Raw genomic sequence first — 23,667 nt, 5'->3', positions numbered from 1 at the left:
CTTCATCACTTTCCTGAAACCCCCACTGTATTCTTACTTCACTCTGAATAGATTAACTTTGCTTTTTGATTATAGTGGTCCCCCTTCACCATGGGGCATACATTCCAAACCCCCCAGTGGGTACCTGAAACCATGGAGTGTACTGAATCCTACACGTATTATGTTGTTTTTTTTGTTTTTTTTTCTAAACATACCTACTTAAGATAAAGTTTAATTTACAGATTAGGCGCAGTAAGAGATCAACAACAATAACTAATAATAAAATGCAACGGGTGCCTGGCGGGCTCAGTAGGTGGGGCAGGCAACTCTTGATCTTAGGGTTGTGAGTTCCAGCCTCACATTTGGCAGAGAGCTTACTTAAAAAAATAAATAAATAAAATGCAGGGCGCCCGAGTGGCTCAGTCGCTTAAGCACTGACTCTTGATTTCGGCTCAGGTCTTGATCTTAGGGTTGTGAGATTAAGCCCTGTGTTGGGCTCTGTACTCAGCAAGGAGTCCGCTTGAGACTCTCTCTCTCTCCTCTCCCTCTGCCCCTCCCCACACCCGTGCCAAATAAATAAATAAATAAAAGCTTTAAAAAAATAAAAATAAAATGGAACAATTATAATAATATACTGGAAATTGTGTGAATGTGGTCTCTCTTTCCTCAAATATCTTATTGTACTGTACTTACCTTTCCTTTTTTTTTTTTTTTTTTTTTTTTTTAGAGCCGAGAGGTCTCACATTTATTACTGAACCAACCTACTGGTGCAGGGGCATAGTAAAGAGAGAAAAATCATTTCCATGATAAGACAAGTCTATGGCCAGGTAGGAAGGATGTTTACAGAATGACAGAACACATGATCTTCACGCAGCTTAATTAAATATGTGTGCCAATTAGGTGTGTCATCTCCTGACGTGTGACGCCTTACAGACCCAGCTTGGTTCTTCTCCAGTGCCTCCTTTTGGAGTTGTACCTGATCTTATTACCAGTTTTCATCCGAATCCACTGGGGAATGGGACGATTCTGCTTTTGTTTCTTGGCCAGGAATCGCTTGATTCTGAAAGTCTTGTGAGAAGACATGGCGAGAAGCAGCCAGCCACGCAGAGCAGGATGGCGGCGAAAAAGAGAGAGCTTACCTTTCCTTTTGTGATGACATGAGTTGATACAATGCCTACGTGATGAGATGAAGTGAGGTGAATGACTAAGCACTGTGACATAACATGAGGCTACTCTTGACCTTCCGATGATAGCGACTGGGGTTGGCTGTGGGTAACTGAAACCGCAGAAAGTAAAACTGCAGGTAAGGGGGACTACCACAATAAGAAAATAGAGGCAATCAAATCAAATAAAGGCAAAGTCTTTTGAATTTTTGTCTCCATTATTCCGTTGCCCCCAAATGTATCACTACAAGGGGCAGATTCGGGTTTTGTGATGGCTGAGCATATACAGTCAGGAAAGGAGGAATTAAAAAAAAAAGCATACAAAGAAATTTACCTTTGTAAATTTTATAAAAACACATGACCATGTTATATCATTGCCATGATCCCTCCTATGGCCTCTGGGAGAAGCCTGTGAAAGTGCGGGTGGAGGAAGGGAGCTGGAATTTCAGCAGCTTTTGATAGGCACTCTCTTTCTCCCTTATCCGGAAGTGGTGTTCCCCCTCCTCCTCCTATCCAGGGCCAATCCATCCAGCGTTCTCCCTCTCTCTTCTTCTCTCCCTTTCTCCCTTCCTTCATTCCTTCTTTTCCTAAACAAAATCCACCACACAGAACCTACAGTTCTCTAACTTGCTCTTTGATTAACAGTATATTATGTCTATATTTCCAAATCAATACATATAAATCTACATGATTCTTTTTAACAGCTGTATAGTATTCCACAATGAGGATATACTGTTGTCTACTCAACTATTCCCTATTGAAATGTGTTCAGATTTTTAAAAATTAGATTGAACCATATAAAACTACCATATTTGTAGGCTTGGTTTTTTTTTTTGCTTTGTTCATTTTTTTTTTGGTTTATTTATTTATTTTAGAGCAAGGGGGGAGGGGAATAGGGAGAGAAAATCTCAAGCAGACTCCCTGCTGAGCATGGAGCCTGACACAGGGTTCGATCTCATGACCTCAAGATCATGACCTGAGCCGAAATCGAGAGTCAGATGCTTGACCAACTGAGCCACCCAGGAGCCCCTGTTTTGTTCATTTTCTGTTGCAATGTTATAGTAAATATCTATGTACATATATCTCTGTAAACTTTTGTTCCTGTGGATAAATATCAAGAGGTGGGATGTTAGTTTAGAAGGTGTGTATAAGGCGAAAGATTTTACTCCTTGATTGCATCCCTAAAATGTTGGCATAATGTATGCTCCCATCAGTGACCTTTTTGGAAGTTATAAGTCACAGTGATCTCATTTCAGTGCTTCTCATAGGAGACTTCTCCACCGTACCCTGTATTTGCCATTATTTTTTAAAAAATATTTTATTTATTTATTTGAGACAGAGAGAGAGAGAGAGAGCAGGGGGAAGAGCAGAAGGAGAGGGAGATAATCTCCAGCAGACTTCCCGCTGAGCATGGAGCCCAACTCGGGGCTGGATCCCATGACCCTGAGACCATGGCCTGAGCTGATCCCTCCGTTTTTTCCTAGATATTTGTATTCCACATGAATCCTCTCGCTTACTTTTCTAGTCACACTAACTGCTCTAAGTAAGGTTAGAGGTTATGGCTTAAGTAAGTAAGTAAGTAAGGTTATGGTTTAAGTAGGGTTATGGCTTCAGGTATAATCTTTACCCTTAGCCCACCAGTGAAGTGGCCCAAAGTTGCCTTCACCTGGATTAGAAAATGCCTTCCTTTCCTGATGTCCTACTGTCATCATCCAGAAAACTGTGGTAGTAGCTATTCAATCACTCTTCAATATTCTACAGTACATTCCTGGGTTGTGTGGTGTGCCAGCTCCACAAAGATCACTGAACAGCTCTATTTTCCATTCCTCTCCTGAGTCCAAACTTCTACATCAAAACTGCATACTGGCTATCTCCAGCTGGGTGTTTTTCAGAGAGGACCAATATAAAAGACCCATTGTTTAACTTATCATCACCTCTTTTGAAATCCTCCTCATTTATGCATTTCTTAGTAAATGAGACTCTCATTCACGTGGGTGCATAACTTAGAAACCTGGAACTTCATCCTAGACTACTTCTGTCACTCTTCCTCTCTACCTCCACCTCCCTCAATTCAGATCTGATAGGTTACCAAGTCCTGCGGTTTCCGCCCATATTCCTCAAATCCATGACTGATCTCTTTCCAATCCCCAATGTTGCTGTCCTGACCATCTCTTCCACAGACTAGAAATAACTTCCTCTTTGGTCTTCCTACTTTTTGCCTTGCCTCCCTTCTATTAGACACACTGGGGTCAGAGAAATTATTTAACATGCAAATCAGTTCTCTACCGTGACAAAAAGGCTTCAATGTCCACACTGTCAACAGGCTAAAATCTAAACTTCTAAGCATGACTTCAAAAGCTATTTATTATCCAGAGGCGCCTGGGTGGCCCAGGCTGTTGGGCGTCTGCCTTAGGCTCCGGTTGTGATCCCAGCATTCTGGGATCAAGCCCGCATCGGGCTCCCTGCTCAGTGGGGAGCCTGCTTCTCCCTCTCCCACTCCCCCTGCTTGTGTTCCCTCTCTCTCTATGTCTCTATCTGTCAAATAAATAAATAAAATCTTTAAAAAAAAGCTATTTATTATCCAATATCTACTTAATGGTCTGCCTCGTTTTCTGACGGTCTCTAGAAGCACCCCATGCTTCAGCTATATGGATCTACTTTCAAATCCCCAACATGCCAAGCTCTCTAATAATTCAGTGCCTTTGCACCTGCTACCCTTCTGCTTGGAATTCCTTGTCAGTCTTGTTGGCCTGACCAACTCCGACTTAAATTTCAAGCCTCAGCTCTAGGGTTATTTTCCTTTTTTAAAACTGTGCAGGAAGACAAACGCTTCAGGCAGATGAACACTTAAGTTCCTTATTGATATGTTAACAACCTTCACCATAGCAATTTTAACATTTTAATTATTTGTCTTTATCAATTAGTGTTTCCAAACTAAGTTGTAAGCTTCTTGAGGGTAGGGACCATGATTAATCTCATCTTTGCTTCCCCAGCACTTAACACAGTGACTGGTATTGAATATTTTTAATAGGCACTTGAATGAATGCAAAAATAAATTTGTTAACTAGTGAGAATAATGTGCAGGCTAGGGTCTAACTGTAAGCCATAGGTTTTCACTTAAGTACATTTTAAAAAATTGGAAAAAATAGGAATATATTAATGGAAACTTAAGAACAGAAAAGTAATCTCATACTCTTTTACCATCCTCTTTTTAATTTTTAAAGATTTTTATTTATTTCTTTGACAGAGAAAGACACAGCGAGAGAGGGAACACAAGCAGGGGGAGTGGGAGAGGGAGAAGCAGGCTTCCCGTGGAGCAGGGAGCCTGATGCGGGCTCCATCCCAGGACCCTGGGATCATGACCCTAGCAGAAGGCAGACACCCAGTGACTGAGCCACCCAAGCGCCCCTTATTTTACCATTCTAACGCCTGTTTCAACACACTTATTATTTACTTTTGGTCTTTGCTCAAATATGTGGTAAATAAAAAAATATATATATTTATATTTTACGTAGCTAAAATGTACATGCACTTTCTTATGGTTTTGTTATTTTATTTTTTTTAAAAATGAGGTGTGCTTTTTTTTTTAAAGATTTTATTTATTTATTTGAGAGAGAGAGAATGAGAGAGAGAGAGAGAGCACATGAGAGGGGGGAGGGTCAGAGGGAGAAGCAGACTCCCTGCTGGAGCAGCAGGGAGCCCGATGTGGGACTCCATCCCGGGACTCCAGGATCATGACCTGAGCCGAAGGCAGTCGCTTAACCAACTGAGCCACCCAAGCACCCAAAATCTTATTGTTCTAACTGTAAACATTTTCCAACACTGTTGCAAAGTCATCTAAACTATCATTTTTAACAATGTATAATACTTCATTCCCCTACTTAGGTTGACAGCCTAAAGAGGTTAGGCTGTACTCCGTTTCCTATTATAAATAGGAACAGATCCAGGTTTTGTGGGACTTGAAATTTATACAATTTTGAGAGATGTTTTCAGAAAAGAATACAAAATTATCTCACTTTTGCAAACCATCAACCCATTCTTAGGGCTCCTCCCAGGGTTTGGAAGGGGCCTGTGAAAGTGAGGCATCCTGAAGGTTAATTTTCATCAGTTTCACGGTGATTTAACTCCAATTATAAATAATCCTGCAGTAAGTATTTTGAGCATGTGATTTTTTTCCTCTCTCCCATTATTTTCCAAGGTTTCCAAGTTATTATGACACCGTTCACCTTGAAGAAGTTGAGAAAGGAAATGATCACTTATTGAGCACCTATTATATATTGAGCATTTTATATATATTATTTAACCTAATCCTTACTATAAGCCTGAAGGAGGTATGATCCCCACCTTACAGATGAGAAAACTGAGGTGCAGTGTATGTAAATATCATGTCCAAAGTCACACATCTTGAAAGTGGTGGGGTTTGGATCCTGTCTCAGTCCAAAGCTCATGCCTTCTCTTTTCCACTACATTGTGGTGTCTCCACAGCCTTGCTAGCTTCATAGTAATATTTTCTAGGCTGTTGCTGAAAAACCTGGTTCTCAGTTACCTGTTTTGAGGAGGCCAGAAGACAAAACTTGCAGTTTTTTTTTTTTTTACGATTTTATTTATTTATTTGAGAGGGAGACAGTGAGAGAGAGCATGAGTGGGGAGGAGAGGGAGAAGCAGACTCGCGTGGGGCAGGGAGCCCGATGTGGGATTCGATCCCAGGACTCTGAGATCATGACCTAAGCCAAAGGCAGACGCTTAACAGACTGAGCCACCCAGGTGTCCCAAAACTTGCAGTCTTGACAGGGTTCTTGGAAGAAGGTGGTTTAAAACTGTGGTGGTTAGACTTTCTCAGGTGAATTTGGGAGAAAGTGATTATTTCTGCCCTCTGTCTGCCAACAGACATGTATCACCTTGGTTCAGCACGCATTTCTTGGAAGGAGCATTCTCTGAAGTTGAAAGACCTGGGCTGGGTTTGAATCCTGCTATTCGCTACTTGAGTGGCCTTGGTAAATCATTGAACTCATTTTCCTCCCACATGCAATGAGGATAAGTAACAAAATCTGCCTCACTCCAGGCTAGCTTTGAGTGTCCAATGGGATGACGTGTGTGCAAGCACCTAGTGAACTCCAATGTTAACTGAGGTACAGTAGTGGCCCCTTATCTGAGGTTTTGTTTTCCGCGGTTTCATTTACCGGAGGTCAACCACAGTTGGGAAGTAGATGATTCTGACTATTGTCAAAAGATCAATAGTAGCCTAAGGTTACCTCACAATACGGCATCGTTTCACCTCACTTCATCTCTCATGGAGACATTTTATCATTTCACATCATCACAAGAAGTGGGAGTACAGTACAATAAGATAGTTTGAGAGACCACACACATAACTATTATAGTATTTTGTTGTAATTGTTCTATTTTACTGTTAGTTATTGTTGTTAACCTCTTATTGTGCCTAATTTATAAGTGAAACTTTATCTTCGGTATGTATGTCTAGGTAAAAACAGTATATACAGGGTTGGGTACTATCCATCGTTTCTGGCATCCACTGGGGGTCTTGGAGGCATCCCCTTATTGATGAGGGGGGACTGCTGCATTAGTAACATTGTGGGAGTTGCTCCACTATCCCCGCCCATCTGCCTCCAGGTAAGTGCCTGTGACAGCTGGACAGAATGCACCTGATGGCTCCATTACGGTTAACTCCGGCTGGAGTTCCTTCCTAGGCTGAAGCTGCCACTTCTTTTTACGGGGGCGGGGGGGGGGGGGTGTCTGGGCTGTTACACCTGGAAGCCCAGTGCATCAAGGGCAGCGGAAGCTGTGCAAAACCAGTCTGAGATTCTGGTGAATCTTTTCCTCCTCAAGCTGCGAGCTGATCAAAAATGCCAAACACTTACCTATAATCGCAACTTGTAAAATCCCAAACACGGTCCTTACCAATTGTCCCTTTGCTCTGTCTTAGGTGCTGACGCATTTATCTTGGAATTTTACCTGCCAGTTTAGAAATCTGTAGTCCTTGTTGGACCTAATTCTGGGGACAGTCTGTAATTCTGCAAAGCCAGGAAAAAAGAAAAAGCTCTGCTTTGAGTTGGCGTTTGAACATCCTTCACCGTATCACGTTTAAAGCTGGTGTAAGCAGCATTCGTCTTTATTTTCCCTAAAAGAAAAAAGCTTAAGCCCATTTCCAAGCCCGAAGATTGAGCTCACCGCCCCGAGTCGGGACCGGCGCGGCACCCCGAGCACGGCCTGCCGCTCCGCCGGCCGCCAGCCGGCCGCCGCCTCCCACACCCCCCGGGCCAGGTGTCAGCCAGCGGGTGCCCGGACCTCCACCTGGCTCGGCCGGCGGCGACCGCACAAAGAGCGGAGCAGGCGGCGGCCCGGCCGAGCCGCAGAAAGTAGTCCCGACCACGCCGGGCCGATGTTGTTCGACGTCGCTTCACGCCCTCCGCGGGGAGGGCCGCAGCGGCCGGCCCAGGAAAGAATCCCATAGGAATGCGCCGGCGGGAGACCCTTTCCCTCCAGCTCGCCTCTGCTTGCCTGGCGGATCTCCCGGGGTCTCCAAGCAGAGGCCGTGCGCGCCGTCCCCCACTTTCTTTCGTAGCTGCACGGGAGGCGGCGCCGAGGGAGGGGCTCGCCCGCGCGCAGGGAGACCTTCGCGGCGACCCGTGGCGGCGGCGGGCCCGCGGTATCCCTGCGCCGCTGCGTGAGAGGAAGAGGCTGAATGAGGAGCTGCGCGGGGGAAGCGGGGCGCCGGGGGAGGAGGCGGCGGGATGGAAGCAGACGCTGGCGTCGCGCGAGCCCCCGGCAGAGCGGCGCGGTAGAGAGGGCGGCGGCGGCGGCGCGCGCGGAGCCCTGACGTGCCCCTTTCTTTCTTCTCTCTCTGGAAAGCTGGGAAGCATGAGCGTGCAGACCTGCCGCTGCGGCGGCCGCCCCGGGTCCTCGCCTCCCCCTCCTCTGGCCGCCCCTCGCCGGTGAGAGAAGAGAACGCGAGAAGGGAAGATGGGGGCCGTCCTGAGGAGCCTCCTGGCCTGCAGTTTCTGTGCGCTCCTGAGAGGTGGGAAGGGGGGGGGCGCGAAAGTTGGTGGGATTTGGGGGGGAGGTGGCCTTGTTTTGTGTGTGACTGGGGGGAGGGGGAGGAAGGGAGAAGGGGAAGAGGAGCCAGGAGAGGCCTGGTCGTGGGGAAGGAGAGAGAAAGGGGCCCGGGAGAAGGGGCTGTGCGCTCCGCCTGGCCACAGTGCAGACCCCTTCCCAGGGTTCCGGCCCTTCCCTGGACAAATCGGAGCCTCAGTGCGGGCTGCTTGTCTAGGTGAATTCCTGGAGCCCCATTCTGTCGCAATGACTGAGGGTCTGTGTGTGTCTTTCTGCCAGGAGTCATCTGGGAGAAGGGTCTTTGTATATATTTTGGCTTTTAAAATGTTTGAGCCCAAGATGCTTTAACGTTGGTCTCCTCTCTCGAAGCCCCCACCTTTTCCGTGTCTCTTACGTGAACTTTTGGAGCCTTCTTACTGTTTTTCCAGGCCTTGTTACTACTAATGATTGGCTTCCGTTGGGGATATAATGATCCTGGGTGAGAGCACAGTTGGAAAGTGACTCCGAGGTTATAGGTCGAGCGTTTCAGCCCTGGGATTCTTCTGAGCTTCAGCCCATGATAAAATAGAAACGTTGCCCTTGTAACCCCTGGTATTCAGGACTTGCCCCTATTTTCAGAGCATGCAAGTGTACAGTTGGCACTAAGTAGGAAAGTCATCCTTGTGTGAAGAGGAGCCCGTCCTGGGACCTAAGTTATCATTTGCTGCGCTCTCCTGGGGACTGCTTGCACTTTGGTAAATAACATGGGCTATCCTAGATAATTTGCTCGGAGAATCGCATACATTCGATGGCCCTTTAGTTTTTTGAATTGGCCTGTAAAGCTGTCACATACGCTGTGACTTTTATTTTGTGACAGTTCACTAAGGTTTTGATTGGCCCGCAAGATTTCAACAGCTCTTCTCAAACTTACCAGTGTTGAAGAGGTGATGAGTCTGGTGCTATTGAGCATTTACCAGCCGAGGAATTTAAGTACGGATCGATGCAATAGCTCTGGCTTTGGTTTTGTTAAAATTCTCATTTGTGTTCATGGTAAATTCTTTTCAGGTATAAGACCTCTTGAGTCTATGGAGATTTTTGGCTCTTAATTTAACAAGCTAAACTTTTGTTAAGCCTCCAAAACTCGCTAAAGTTTACAGGGCACTTATGATCTTGCACAAATGAGCCCAGTATGCCATTTCTGTGCGTGTATATTTATTTTGGATGAATGCGATTGACTTTTTTTTTTGGAGGAGGAGGAATTTTTTTCCTTTGGTTACTCTTCTTAAGGATTATTACATTTGCATGTTATATCTACTTGTACTTAATAATTATTGACTCACTGTAAGCATATTCCAAAGCATTTTCACATGTAACCCCTTAAAGATAGCGCTCACTTAATTTTCTTGGCAGAGAATTTAATGCAGTGTTGTGTCTTTGAGAGGTTTAATAAGTGTATGTTTATTTCATTATAGCATACTCTGTTGAAAGGCGATTTTGCTATAGCTGTGAGAAACGTATTTGACATAAGAATATGTACATTTTTTAAAACAGAAAGTAGAGTTAAATATGAGAGTCAGCTGATTGGTTAAAGTCTTGGGGAAATCGAAGTCCATAACCTGGGATACTTCTGGTTGCCCGGTTGTATTTCTTTGAGGGTAAGAGTGTGATGTAAATGCCATTTGTTTATTTTAACACCAAATTTGAGCCTAGAGTTGGGTTTGTTCCTTCCTGGAGTTTAGAAAAGTTGCACTTGAAGTATTAATCTGAGGTATGGTGTTATGTAACAAGACCTAAGAGAGTTAATATTTTAAACTCCCTCATTTCTAAGGGATGAAGGAGTCAATAGTTTAAACTCCCTCATTTCTTAGCAAAGTTTGCATAAGTAGACCTCTCATTTTAAATGTAGCATATTAATGCTGTAAGGTGGTCCTCAAATTTAACAGTACTTGACTGTGAGTACATATTATTTGAACTAAAATGGTATTTTGATGTGAAAGATTTTATTCATATTTTAGATTCGTTTCATTCCTCGATAATGTCGTTCTCTGTTACAATAGTGGCATTAGTTAACCTTGGACTCTGAGGAGAAAAATGTGATTAATTTGTTGCGTTGAAATAATTTTTTTTTCACAGAGGAGTTGTTAACATTGAGAAGTTAACATTGGGATGGTGGGATGATGAGAGGGTTTGGGAGACCTTTTGTCCTGTAGTGCTGTTAAATCAATATCTGAAGGCCAAGGAATAATGCTGTCATCCTCTGGGCTGCATCCCTGTCCCTACCATGGGAGGACAGAGTGTGATGGAAAGATTTGGAGATTTCGACACTAAAATCTTGGGTTTTAAAGTCTGTGCTTCTCTACTTAATAACTTTGTGATTCTGGTCTAGTCAATTTCTCTGGGCCTCAGTTTCTTTACCTGTAAAATGTAGGTAGTAATACCGATCTGATTTGCATGTTTAATGGGCATATTAAATGAAATGATGAATATCAATGATTTGCTAACGTTATTTTTGTTATAATTTTTTATTGTGGACATATCCTCAAATGCTAGGAATTTGAGATTTAATTTGTGTAAGATCTATAGATTCTTACAGGTAGAAGAGATCTTGATTATTCTGTTCTAACAGCTTCATTTGCAAGTGGGGATACTCAGATTCAGAGAGATTATGATTTGATTAAGCTCCTACAGCTAATTAATGGTAGAGGGATACTAGGGATTTATTAATGGTAGGGATTTATTGTTCATTCTTTTAGCAAATATGTTTGGAATACCTACTGTATATCAGGCTCTGATGTTATAGTGGCGAGTAAAATAGACATGTCCCTGTTCTAGTGGACCTAACAATCTGGGTTGTCTTCCTTACTATTCTTTTAGTTCCATCTAGGTACTGATTAGAAAAGATTATGTCTCTGATTTTCTAGAGGAAATATTTTTATAAGAATAAATTTTGGAATACCGGTTTGTGTATAATCTGCACATACTTTGGGCTTGAGGAGGTTTTGTTGTTTATAAACATTTTCTGCTACTTAGTTTTTAAAAAAGTATATTAGTTTTGGTGGGATGGTGGAAAATATTGTGCAGACAAGCCACTAGTGTTTTCCATCTTAGAGAAGTGGTCCTTGGAAAAGCTTTTTCTTTAATATCAAATATAAAATCTTGAGGAGGTAGAATGAATTTTGGAGTGGGAATCAGGAGAATTAGATTCTAAGTTTGCTATTAATTATCTGTGTTGTAACCTTGGATAAGTCGCTTAATCTCTGTACCTCTTATTTGCGTGAGGATGATGAATCCTTTTGGAGATGTGTAATTCACATTAACATGTTAAGGGCTCTGAGAGAATGTGAAGTAGAGAGACCAATTTTAATTTTATTTAACCCGCTGTTTTCCAAACTTGATATTTTTTCCATAAATCCTTTTAACATTCTACTGAACCTTTGATCCAAGGAACACACTTGGAGAGAGCTGGACTGGATGGCCCTTTGAGCATGAGGTTGATTAGTGTGATTGATATTTGATGATAATTTCATGTAGTTGAATTTGATAATTCATTCCTACTTCCTTATTTGGCCTTTGGTTTCCTTATCTGGCTAGGGAAAAATTTGATTGGTTATGTGTAAGGTTATAACTCATTGTTATCATGAGGCCTAACAGTGATTTCCCATGGTTTGGTTTCTCAGAGACTTTTTTGTTTTGCTATAATTGGAGGTTTTTCCATTTGCTAAACTGAAGCATTCTTCCATACAGTTATACATGCTTTGGCCATCAGAAAGGACTGTCTTTTTTTGAATATCAAAGAAGACTGTGTGGAGGGTATATAAATGGAGAATATTTTATGTGAACTTAAAATTTAAACATATTGGAAAAACACAGTAACCTGTTTAGGTCATGGGTAAATATTCTTGAGAAAATTCAATCTCATCATGGAAGTTTCATTGCAAGTTTATATTCAAAGAAGATTATATAATGGGGCACTATAGCAGGAAGGTATGGGCTTTGTTGATAAACCAAGGTCAGATCTTCTACTACTTTATATAGCCTTGGACAAGTTACTTAGCTTTAGTGTCCTCTTCTGTGAAATAGGGATAATACCTTATAAGATTTTTATGAGAACTGATGGAATAATATTTGCAAAGGGAGAGTATAGTGCATAGTCAATAGTAGACTTTGAATAAATTGTTGCTCATACTAAGGTGGCTAAGTTAAAGGAAATATTAATGCTCAGGAAAGACTGGTAAAACATTTAAGTGTCAGGCACTGTTACAGGGAGTCAATAGTTTTAGGCCAGTGGTTTTTGAACTTTTTTTTGACTCTTCTGCAACCAAAGCAGAAGTTCTATGAAATACTTTCACTTCTGATATTTTCTTTTTTAAGTTTTTATTTATTTTTTTAAGTAATCTTTACCTCCAACGTGGGGCTCAAACTCATGACCCCAAGATCGAGTCACATGCTCCATCATCTGAGCCAGCTAGTCATCCTGCTTCTGATATTTTCTATTTTATATAACTAAAATGGCCACTATATTAAATTTATTTTACCTTAAAGAAATGCAGCTTTAACACTGTTCTAGGTGACTATTATAAATAAACTAGAAGGTAAATAGTGCAGCTGATTGTGATACTTATTTACTTATTTAAGAGTTAAGTATAGGCAAAATAATTTTATCAAAACATTGTTTAATTGACAAAATTTTTATTGTATTATTTCGTTACAACAGTTAAAATTATTCAGTTGATAGACTTTTCCCTGCAGGATGGGTAAATGCTATACTGAGTTCCTGCATTGCATGTTTAACTCTTTGTATGAGAGTATTTATATATGTTCTGTAAAATGAGCCTCATCTTAATGACTAGAACACCTCCATGTGAATAACTTCGAAATTTAGTCAAATACGTAGACCAGGCAACCTAAGAATAGGATATTTGCCCTTGAAATTACTAATTTAAAATATAATTCATCATAAATGCAAGGAAAATAATGTATTTGATATTATTAACACATACTTGTTTTCTCAAACTTGTGTTATTTGTGGCAGTGACTATCCTGACAAACAGTTCAAGACATTCAGATGTGAGACAGGAAAATATTAAAATGTGCCTTGGCTCTATTTGGTGAAAATTACTGGTATTTCAGTGCCGTGATCCTCTTAGCTGTAATGTAACTTGCTAAGTTTTTTTTTTAAGATTGTATTTATTTGAGAGAGAGAGAGCACATGCATATGTGGGGAGGGGGAGGAGCAGATGGAGAGGGAGAAGCAAACTCCCTACTGAGCAGGGAGCCTGAAATGGGGTTTCGGTTCCAGGACCCCCCGCTCATGACCTGAGTTGAAGGCAGATGCTTAAAGTGACTGAGCCACCCAGGTGCCCCATAACTTGCTAACTTTTATTTCTGTGATACCTTGCTTGGAAGGGCCAGGAGATTGGGGATGCAAAGTGAAATCATATTTTTAGGCAAAAATTTTATTAAGTGAATCTTTAAGTTATAAATTGACATTAGGCCTAAAGTTATTGATTATATTCTTAGTAAAAATAAAAATGCAGAGGTAAATATGATTTGCAGTAGTCCTGTTTTTCAAGAAAGTAGTCATTCATATATTAGAAAACTGTACCATTATCAAATTATGTATGTTTGGCCAGGAAGCCATTTTTCTCTGATGGCCTTGGTTAGTCATCACTTTATCACTGTTAGACCAAAATCACATCAAGTACAGGGTATGGGTATAGGAGTCTTTCTCATTATTGGCCAGCTTTATTGGGAGGTGTAATTTAAGTGTATCCATATATCCAATTTAAAGATTCTATATTTTGCAAGTCTGAGAAAGCTACATCTGAACTTCATTAACATGAACTCCTAGCTACACTCTTATATGGTCTGTATTTGTAAGTTTCTTGATTTATGCCAGTGAACACAACAGCTCTTTGTTAGATGTAAAGTGTTTCAGGAATAGATTTTTTTCTTTTCATATACCACTATGAACCAGAGCTTTGCATATATGAAGTATTCTAAATTTTACATTTAAAGCAATATTAAAAGATGTGAATGTTTATGACATTTATACAGTCTGTTTGGAACTTCATTTTGTGTTTTGTCTCAAATTATTTATTAGACATGGTATAAATTTGTAGCTACTATAATTTTTTTTAGCACAGATTAGATAGAGAAAAATAATTAGAAATAAATCAGTGTGTTTATATCTGAGACTGAATTTGAAATGTGGATTATGTAATGTGTTTTCTGGTTTTAGGATATAACTGTTGCATTGGTAATATAATTAGCATGCTCAAGCACTTTTTTAACCCAGTTTTTTTTTTTTAAAGATTTATTTATTTATTCATTTATTTATTTATTTGACAGTGAGAGAGAGACAGTGAGAGAGGGAACACAAGCAGGGGGGGAGTGGGAGAAGGAGAAGCAGGCTTCCCGTAGAGCAGGGAGCCCGATGCGGGGCTCAATCCCGGGACTCCAGGATCATGACCTGAGCCAAAGGCAGAAGCTTAACGACTGAGCCACCCAGGCGCCCCTTAACCCAGTTTTTTTTTTTTTTAAAGATCTAATTCACATACTATAAAGTTCTCCATTTTAAAGTGTCCAGTTCAGTCGTTTTTAGTATATTCACAGGGTTGTACAGCCATCACCACTGTCTAATTCCAGAACCTTTTCATCACCCCCAAAAAGAAACCCTGTACCGCTTAGCAGTCACTTTTCATTTCCTCTTGCCCCAGCCTTTGGTAATGACTAATCTCCTTTTCTGTCTCTATGGATTTGCCTGTTCTGAACATTTCATATAAATGGAATCCTACAATAGGTGGCCTTTGTGTATGGCTTTCACTTAGCATAATATTTTCAAGGTTCATTCATGTTTATAGCACATATCAATACCTCCTTTTTATGGCTGAATAATATTCCATTGTGTGGATACAGGAAATACTTTCTAATGAGTGTGGGTTTGATCATTGGGATCTTCAGAAATTATTTTTGAAATCTCTTTTTGAAGTTATAGAAATAAACATGAAAAAAAAATCTAAGTTCTTGCTTTTCTGCTGGAGAAGTACTCAGTTCACCAGCATCTCGTTTCTGTGTATTGACTTACATAGAGCCCTGTCTCAGTTAAACTTTTTTACCAAATGCATATTAGATTTATAGAATAGAAGGGATATTAACAATTACTGGCCCAAATTCTTCATTTTATAAAGTAGAAAGGTGAATGACTAATGTTAAGTCTAGGTCGCTGGTACTCTGGACAGTAATTTCACATGCAGTGCCTTCTGTATGTACCTCATTTTACTTGGGCCTTATTACAGTTTTGGAAATGATACCAGTCATTTTTAATAGAGGAAAGTAAATGTCAGTGTTGTTTTGGAGTTTGCAAATAGGTGGTTTGTCATAAAACTGTTAAATAAAAACCAGTCTGGATTTAGGTAAAGAGAGACTATTCAAGATGATTATTAAAATAAGGAGAATGCTCTGACTGAAAGATCTGCAAGTGTCTCAAAATCAAGCACAAAAAAAACTTGCGTAGAGAAGGCTAAGCAAGCCAGCAGGACCTTTATATGGGGGTGAGTCAAGAGGGTGGGGGTAAGCAGATTACATGATCAGGATAACTTAACTGGATTTGTTTTCCCCCTGTGGTCAGCTGATACTTGGAATGACCTGTTAAGGGAGGAAGTTCTGTATCTGCTTGCTTAAACTTAGAGCAAGCCAAAGTTTAGGGGCTTGTAAGCCAAATCAGTGGATATGTAATGAACAGTTGTGAGCACTTGGTCAGTTCCCCTGTTTAAAACAAAATTTTTCACTATTAGGGTTATGTTTTAATCAGTTGAGGCTTTTAGCTTTTTGCTATAACAAGAAGAGTATAGACTGGGTGGTTTGTAAAATCCACCCAGTTTATATTGTTTATAAACAATAGACATTTATTTCTCGCCGTTCTGGAGGCTGGAAGTCCAAGATCAAGGTGCCACCATGGACAGTTTCTGGTGAGGATCCTCTCTGGGTTGCATACTGCTGACCTCTCTTTGTATCCTCACAGGGTGGATAGCAAGAGAGAAGAAATAAGCTCTCGGCTCTTAAAAGGGTACCAATTCCACTCATGAGGACTCCATCCTCATGCCCCCCCTTTTTTTTACCACTCTTATGACCTCATGTAAGGAGGCCTAAATACTCCCCGAAGTCTTCACCTCCCAATACCTTCACGTAGTAGGGGTAGGGTTTCAGTGTAAGAATCTTGGGGGACACAAACATTCAGTCCCTAACAGGGTAGAAGAAGAGTGATTGTGAAGCTGTTATCATTAGATTTGACCTGATTATTTATGTAGGTATAGGCCTTGTGAGTTTGCCTTGCTGGACGTTTTTTTTAATTTGTTTTTTAAAGATTTTTTTTTTTTTAATTTATTTATTTGACAGAGAGAGACACAGCAAGAGAGAGAGCACAAGCAGGGGGAGTGGGAGAGGGAGAAACAGGCTTCCCGCTGAGCAGGGAGCCCGATGCGGGGCTCGATCCCAGGACCCTGTGATCATGACCTGAACCAAAGGCAGATGCTTAACGACTGAGCCACTCAGGCTCCCCGTTTTTTTGTTTTTTAAAGTTTTATTTATTTATTTGACAGAGAGAGAGACAGTGAGAGAGGGAACACAAGCAGGGGAGTGGGAGAGGGAGAAGCAGGCTTCCCGCGGAGCAGGGAGCCCAATGCAGGGGTTGATCCTGGGAGTCCGGGATCACAACCCGAGCCGAAGGCAGACACTTAACCGACTGAGCCACCCAGGCACCCCTGCTGAATGTTTTTGTAAGGAATCTTGGATTGGACTTGAAGAAAAAATGATGATTAAAGTATAATTGACATGCAGTGTTAGGTTAGTTTCAGGTATACACTATATAGTGATTTGACAGTTCTGTACATTACTCAGTGCTCATCATGATGAGTGTAGTCCTCCTCCATCGCTGTACAGTGTTACTGCAATATTATTGGCCATATTCCTGTGCTGTCCTTATCACCGCTGTGACTTATTTATTTTGTAAGAGGGAGTTTGTACCTCTTAATTTCCTTCATTTTCCCCCATCCCCCCACTCAGCTTCCCTCTGGCAACCACCAACTTGTTCTTTGTATTTAATAGTCTGGCTTTTTAAATTTGTTTTGTTTTTAAGATTCCACATATGAGTGAAATCTTATGGGTCTTTGTTTGACTTATTTTATTTAGTGTAATACCCTCTAGGTCTCTCTGTGTTGTCACAGATAGCAAGATTTCATCCTTTTTTATGGTAGAGTAATAGTCCATCGTGTGTGTGTGTGTGTGTGTGTGTGTGTGTGTGTGCGCGCGCGCGTGCGCATGCACACCATATCTTCATCCATTTATCTATTGATGGATACTTGGGTTGCTTCCATATTTTGGCTATTAATAAGTTACGCTGCAGTAAACATAAGGGTGCATATGTCTTTTTGAATTAATGTTTTTGTTTTCTTTGGGTAAATACCCACAGTGAAATTACTGGATCATATGGTATTTCTGTTTTTAATTTTTTGAGGAAACTCCATGTTGTTTTCCACAGTGGTTGCACCAGTTTACATTCCCCAAAACAGTGCGTGATGTTCCTTTTTTTTTCATATCCTTGCCAACGCTTGTTTCTTGTCTTTTTAATAATAGTCGTTTTGACTGGTGTGAGGCGACATCTCATTGTGGTTTTGATTTGCATTTCTCTGATGATTAATGATGTTGAGATTGTTTCATAATCTCTCTTGGCCATCCATATGTCTTCTTTGGAAAAATGTCTCTTCATGTCCTCTACTCATTTTTTAATCAGATTTTTTTTTGGCATTGAATTGTATAAGTTTGTTATGTATTTTGGATATTAATCCCTTATCAGGATAAATGATTGGCAAATATCTTCTCCCATTCAGTAGGTCGCCTTTTTGTTTTGTTGATGGTTTCCTTTGCTGTGCAAAAGTGATTCTGGTGTAGTCCCAATGGATTTTACATTTTTTTTTTTAAAGATTTATTTATTTGAGAAAGAGAGTTCCCCCTCTCTCCTCTCTCCTTGAGAGAAACCCAAGCAGACTCCACACTGAGCAAGGAGCCTACACAAGGCTTGATCTCATGACCCTGAGATCACAGCCTGAGCTGAAACCAAGAGTTGGATGCTTAACTGATTGCACCTACCAGGTGCCCCTGGATTTCACTTTTAAAAAAGCCTCTTGAAGGGCACCTGGATGGCTCAGTTGGTTAAGCGACTGCCTTCAGCTCAGGTCATGACCCTGGAGTCCCGGGATCGAGTCCCGCATCGGGCTCCCTGCTCGGCAGGGAGTCTGCTTCTCCCTCTGACCCTCCCCCATCTCATGTGCTCTCTCTCTCCTCATTCTCTCTCTCTTTCAAATAAATAAATAAATAAATCTTTAAAAAAAAAAAAAACAAAAACCTCTTGAAGCCAAGGAACCCCAAGTCAGGAATTCACTATCAGGTTTCACTTGTAGTACTTATAGATTCTGGTGAATTCTTGAGGTTCTCAAACATAGCGTAGAGTTCCTGGGCCTGCCTGGAAGTGATCTCGCTTACTTCACCTGCGAGGCTGGGAACTTTAGGCCAGGTACCAGTTTCCTAAGAGAACTGTGAGCACTGGCTTCGTGAAGTCAGCTATAGCTCCTTAAAACTCTCTGGTCGTATTTAATTAAATGAGCACTGCTTTCAAATACGGCATTCCAGTCAAAACCTCAGTTGCATAACCAATGTTTCCACCTAGGGGACAGACTCTTATCGAACCTGTGCAAATATTTATATTGCTGTGAAAATAAGAATACACAATAAAAGTTTTTGAATTATGGAAGAGTCAGGCAGGGAGAAAAAGATGTTTTATTTCTGTTTACAAAAGCATATTCTGCTTTAAATCATTAATGAGTTATAGATAACATAAAAGAAAAAAGAGTTCTTTATATCCAGAAAATAGAACATTAAAGCATCAGCAATATCTTAAATAAAACTCGTAGTCATCCTTCATCAGTTTATTCTGTCCTATTCTTGTTCGGCTACATCTTTGGTTAGTAGTCTTATGAATCTATCTGCTTCCCCACTAGCTTTTTGGAAATCCTGACTTAGTCCACTGGTGTAGTCTCAAAGTTATTTAAGTGATGCCATCAGAAGTCCAAGAGTACCTGGTTATAGTCCTTTTTCAACAGTCTTTTTTTTGTTGTTGAAGATGAGCACTCTAGCTTATAGCTGATTTGCAAGCATTTTCAGAGAAGCATCAGAATAAAACAAAAAAATTATCTGTAGATGACAAAAGACTTAAAATGGTAGTGATTAAGTTACTCTTGATAAATTAATTGATTAATTTTTATTTATTTATTTATTTATTTTTAAAGATTTATTTATTTGAGAGAGAGAGAATGAGAGATAGAGAGCATGAGAGGGAAGAGGGTCAGAGGGAGAAGCAGACTCCCTGCTGAGCAGGGAGCCCGATGTGGGACTCAATCCCGGGACTCCAGGATCATGACCTGAGCCGAAGGCAGTCGCTTAACCAACTGAGCCACCCAGGCGCCCTAATTGATTAATTTTTAAATGAAATAATCTCCGTGCCCAGTGTGGGGCTCAGACTCGTGACCCTGAATCAAGAGTCATCTGCTCTACCAACTGACCCAGCCAGGTGCCCCACTACTGATAATTTTAATAGTGAAAGATCTGATGAGAGTTTGTTATAAAACATAATGTGAGTGATGAGGAAATTTGGTTGTTTTGTGGCATGCAAACCAAAGTCAGTTCAATCCAAAAAAGTTTTAGACAAAATATCTATAAGCATAATAATTAACCTTATTTTATTTTTTTTTAAAGATTTTATTTATTTGAGAGAGAGAATGAGAGAGAGAGAGAGAGAGCACATGAGAGGGGGGAGGGTCAGAGGGAGAAGCAGACTCCCTGCTGAGCAGGGAGCCTGATGCGGGACTCCATCCTGGGACTCCAGGATCATGACCTGAGCTGAAGGCAGTCACTTAACCAACTGAGCCACCCAGGTGCCCAATTAACCTTATTTTAAAGAAGAGTGGATATTACATCTAATTTATGTTTATAAATGTATATGATCTTTGCAGAGAATAAAACCATAAAATATGTAATAATCCTGAGCCATATGTCCCATCAAACATATAGTTAGAGCACATCAAGAATATATCAAGATTAGGAAGGGGTGGTGGTGGAGCAGGGTGGGAAGGGAACCAAAAACAACCAAAAGAATATATCAAGATTATTAAGTAAAAAATTTTAGTAAGTCTGGAATAAGTCCTAAACATTTGTATAATAAAATTCCATAAGTAGGTGATGAGAATTCTGATTGAGAAACACTGGCCTATCTGGTAGAATATAGTATATTCAGATATACTGTATATGACCAAGTTAACATAAAAAAATATATATAACTGAAATTATCAGTGATGATACAACAGTATTGTTATCTAATATTAGGCAAAGCAGCACCAGGACTCCTGATAAATAGAAACATATCATGGATGATGAGAGTATTGATAAATTTCTAGACTTCATATAACTTCAGAAGTAATAATAATATTTTACTCATATAGATTTAACCTAGGGAGGGTAAGCATCACTTCTGATTTTGACAGTGCTTCCCATGCAAATCATAACATTGATCAAGTAAACCTAATTATTATTTTTTAAAAATATTTTATTTATTTATTTGAGAGAGAGTATAAGCAGGGGGAGAGGGAGAAGCAGACTTCCCACTGAACAAGGAGCCCAGTGTGTGGCTTGTTCCTAGGACCCTGGGATCATGACCTGAGCTGAAGGCAGAGGTTTAACCAACTAAGACACCCAGGCACCCCAATCTAATTATTTTTAATACCTCTCTTTACAAGGTAAAAGAAGAAATTCTTTGTGGATTCCCAGGAACCCTTTGGGAAATTTCAATAATAGTCATAGGGGCAACATACATCATTTAGGATTTGATTTTGAAAAGGCAGAATGTCAGAAGTTGTCAGGAGATTTAGAGATTCGAACATTTGGTTAAGATCATGGGTCAGTGAGAAGAAATACTTGGCTACCTATTTTACTAAAGTGTCAAAAAATTTTATTTAAAGTAAACATAGGAAGGAACATGATGAACCAAAGCTCTTTCAAAAGTGAGACTGTTTTTTTAAACAATCAAGGTAATGATAAAGTCAATTTCAAGCACTGGAAATTCTGATAAGGCAGTTTTTGCCTTCTGGGGAGAGTACTCAGAAGGCAAAGAAAAACTTTTTATAACCTTTATTCATTTAAGATTTATTTATTCATTTTAGAGAGAGAGAGCCCAAGTGGGAGAAGGAGAGAGAATCTCAAGCAGACTCCACATGGAGCCCAGTGCGGGACTCCTATCTCAAAACCCTGAGATCATGACCCGAGCCAAAACCAGGAGCAGACACTTAACCGACTGCACCACCCAGACCCCCCTTATATCCTCTTTATTAAGAACAGACCAATGACTCAAGAAAATTTTGTCATTTAATAGAAGATCAGATTTTCATTTTATGCAAGTAACAATATTTGATACTAAAGCACTTTTCAAAACTCTTACAAAATAAATGCATCAGATCTTAGCCAGCTTTGACCACAACAAAAAAAATTTTTTTCATAAACTTTTTATAACTTTTTTTTTTTTAAGATTTTATTTATTTATTTGACAGAGAGAGAGACAGTGAGAGAGGGAACACAAGCAGGGGGAGTGGGAGAGGGAGAAGCAGGCTTCCCGCAGAGCAGGGAGCCCGATGCGGGGCTCAATCCCAGGACCCTGGGATCATGACCTGAACCGAAGGCAGACGCTTGACGACTGAGCCACCCAGGCGCCCCAACTTTTTATAACGTTTTATATCCATTCAGGTTTTGTCCTACATCTTGTTCTTTCTGTTCCAGAAAAATTAGTCATTTTACTTTGGGATTATTTTCTTTTTCTTAATAAAAACACATTATACATATCCCTATACAAAGTTGTTCTTTTCTGTCACTATTTCTCCTGTTAGAATCTCTTTTAAATATAAGATTATGACTTATAAATTACTGCTGTTTTACAGAGAAAACGGAGTTGCATAACTGTGAAGAGTCATGCACCATCATTTTGCAGTAGACTGGCAGAGCTTATGAATATACGTCTTACAACTTTTTATTAGCTGTACACTTCTCAATATGGCAAAAATGAATACGCCTATAAATAAACTCAAATATATATAGCTGCTTGGTACCATAAAAGTAAGAGGGGGAAAAAAGTATAAACTTGAAATGCTTATGCTTTATTGTTCTGTCTTAATTAGAAATGACTTTGGTATTTAATAAATACCCATGAATTAATTTACCATAGTTTTTTTTTTTAAGATTTTATTTATTTGAGAGAGAAAGCATGCACAAGTGGAGGGGAGAGGCAGAGGGAAAGGGAGAGAGAGAAACAGGCTTCCCACTGAGCAGGGAGCTTGATGTGGGGCTCTGTCCCAGGGTCCTGGGATCACGACCTGAGCTAAAGGCAGACACTTAACTGAGCCACCCAGGTGCCCCTCCAAATCATATTTTTAACTCAGGTCCCTGAGAGCCCCTCATGAGTCTCTAGTAGGGAAAAGGGAGTCTTAAAGTTCAGGTGACTATAGGGAGTTGAGGGTTTGGAGTGAGAAGGGAAAGGTCTGATACGGTAGATAGAGGGTTGGAGGAGATTGGGGTATTAAAGGAGGATAGATAAAGGATTCAAGAGAACTGACAGGAAGGTTGAGGGTGGTAAAAAGGATAGAGGAAGAGCAGAGGGTAATGGGAAAGGAGAGGTTTTAGCTGAGCCAGTTTGGGGAGGTCCCAAGTTTTGCAAGGAGGACATTGAAGTTCTAAATTGTCTCTAGTAAAGTTTTGCCATTTTTGAAGATACTGAGTTGAATTAGTGCTATAATGGTGAAGCATGCAGTCAATGGGAGAAGAGGGTTGGTGCTCAACAGAATGGGAGTTACTTATGGGATTAAATGATTAAATCAGAAATAAGAGTTCAAAAGAGCTGGGAAAGAGTACAAGTGTACCTTGCAGATACTGTGGGTTTGCTTCCAGACCACCATAGTTAAGTGAATATTGCCACAAGGCAAGTCAAATAAATTTTTTAGTTTCCTACTTCATATGAAAGTTATGTTTACACTGTACTACAGTCTTTTAAGTGTGCATTAGCATTATGTCTAAGAAACAACACATATGCCTAAATTTAAAAATATTTTATTGCTAAAAAATGCTGACTATATCCTGAGCTTTCATTAAGTTGTAATCTTTTTGAGGGTGGAGGGTCTTGCCTTGATGTTGATGGCTGCTGACTGATCAGGTTGATGGTTGCTGAAGGTTGGGGTGGCTGTGGCAATTTCTTGAAATAGAAAACAATGAAGTTTGTTGCCATCGATTGACTCTTTCATGAGCGATTTCTCTGTAGCATGTGATGCCATTTGATAGCATTTTACCTATAGTACAATTTCTTTAAAAATTGAAGTCAGTCCCCTCA

The 23,667-nt window shown here is 40.4% G+C and overlaps 2 protein-coding genes across 2 annotated transcripts in view; one reads left to right on the top strand and one right to left on the bottom strand.

The window, feature by feature from the left end:
- Window positions 1-707: 707 nt before the first annotated feature.
- Window positions 708-1,107, bottom strand: LOC114221683 (large ribosomal subunit protein eL39). The gene has a single exon (XM_028119765.2). The coding sequence runs from the start codon at window positions 1,060-1,062 to the stop codon at window positions 907-909; it is 156 nt and encodes a 51-aa protein (XP_027975566.1). The 5' UTR covers window positions 1,063-1,107; the 3' UTR covers window positions 708-906.
- A 6,984-nt stretch (window positions 1,108-8,091) lies between these two features.
- The window catches only part of LRP6 (LDL receptor related protein 6), a 169,064-nt gene continuing 153,488 nt past the window's right edge, over window positions 8,092-23,667 (top strand). Inside the window, exon 1 of the mRNA XM_028119851.2 lies at window positions 8,092-8,178. Within this exon, the coding sequence (XP_027975652.1) occupies window positions 8,124-8,178 (55 nt within the window). The 5' untranslated portion in view covers window positions 8,092-8,123. The remainder of the gene's footprint in view (window positions 8,179-23,667) is intronic.

Source organism: Eumetopias jubatus, unplaced genomic scaffold (assembly GCF_037043125.1).
Source record: "Eumetopias jubatus isolate StellerSeaLion01/CBP00866 unplaced genomic scaffold, mEumJub1_p1.0 scaffold_8, whole genome shotgun sequence".
Lineage (NCBI taxonomy): Eukaryota > Metazoa > Chordata > Mammalia > Carnivora > Otariidae > Eumetopias > Eumetopias jubatus.
This window is presented reverse-complemented; position numbering and strand designations above follow the sequence as displayed.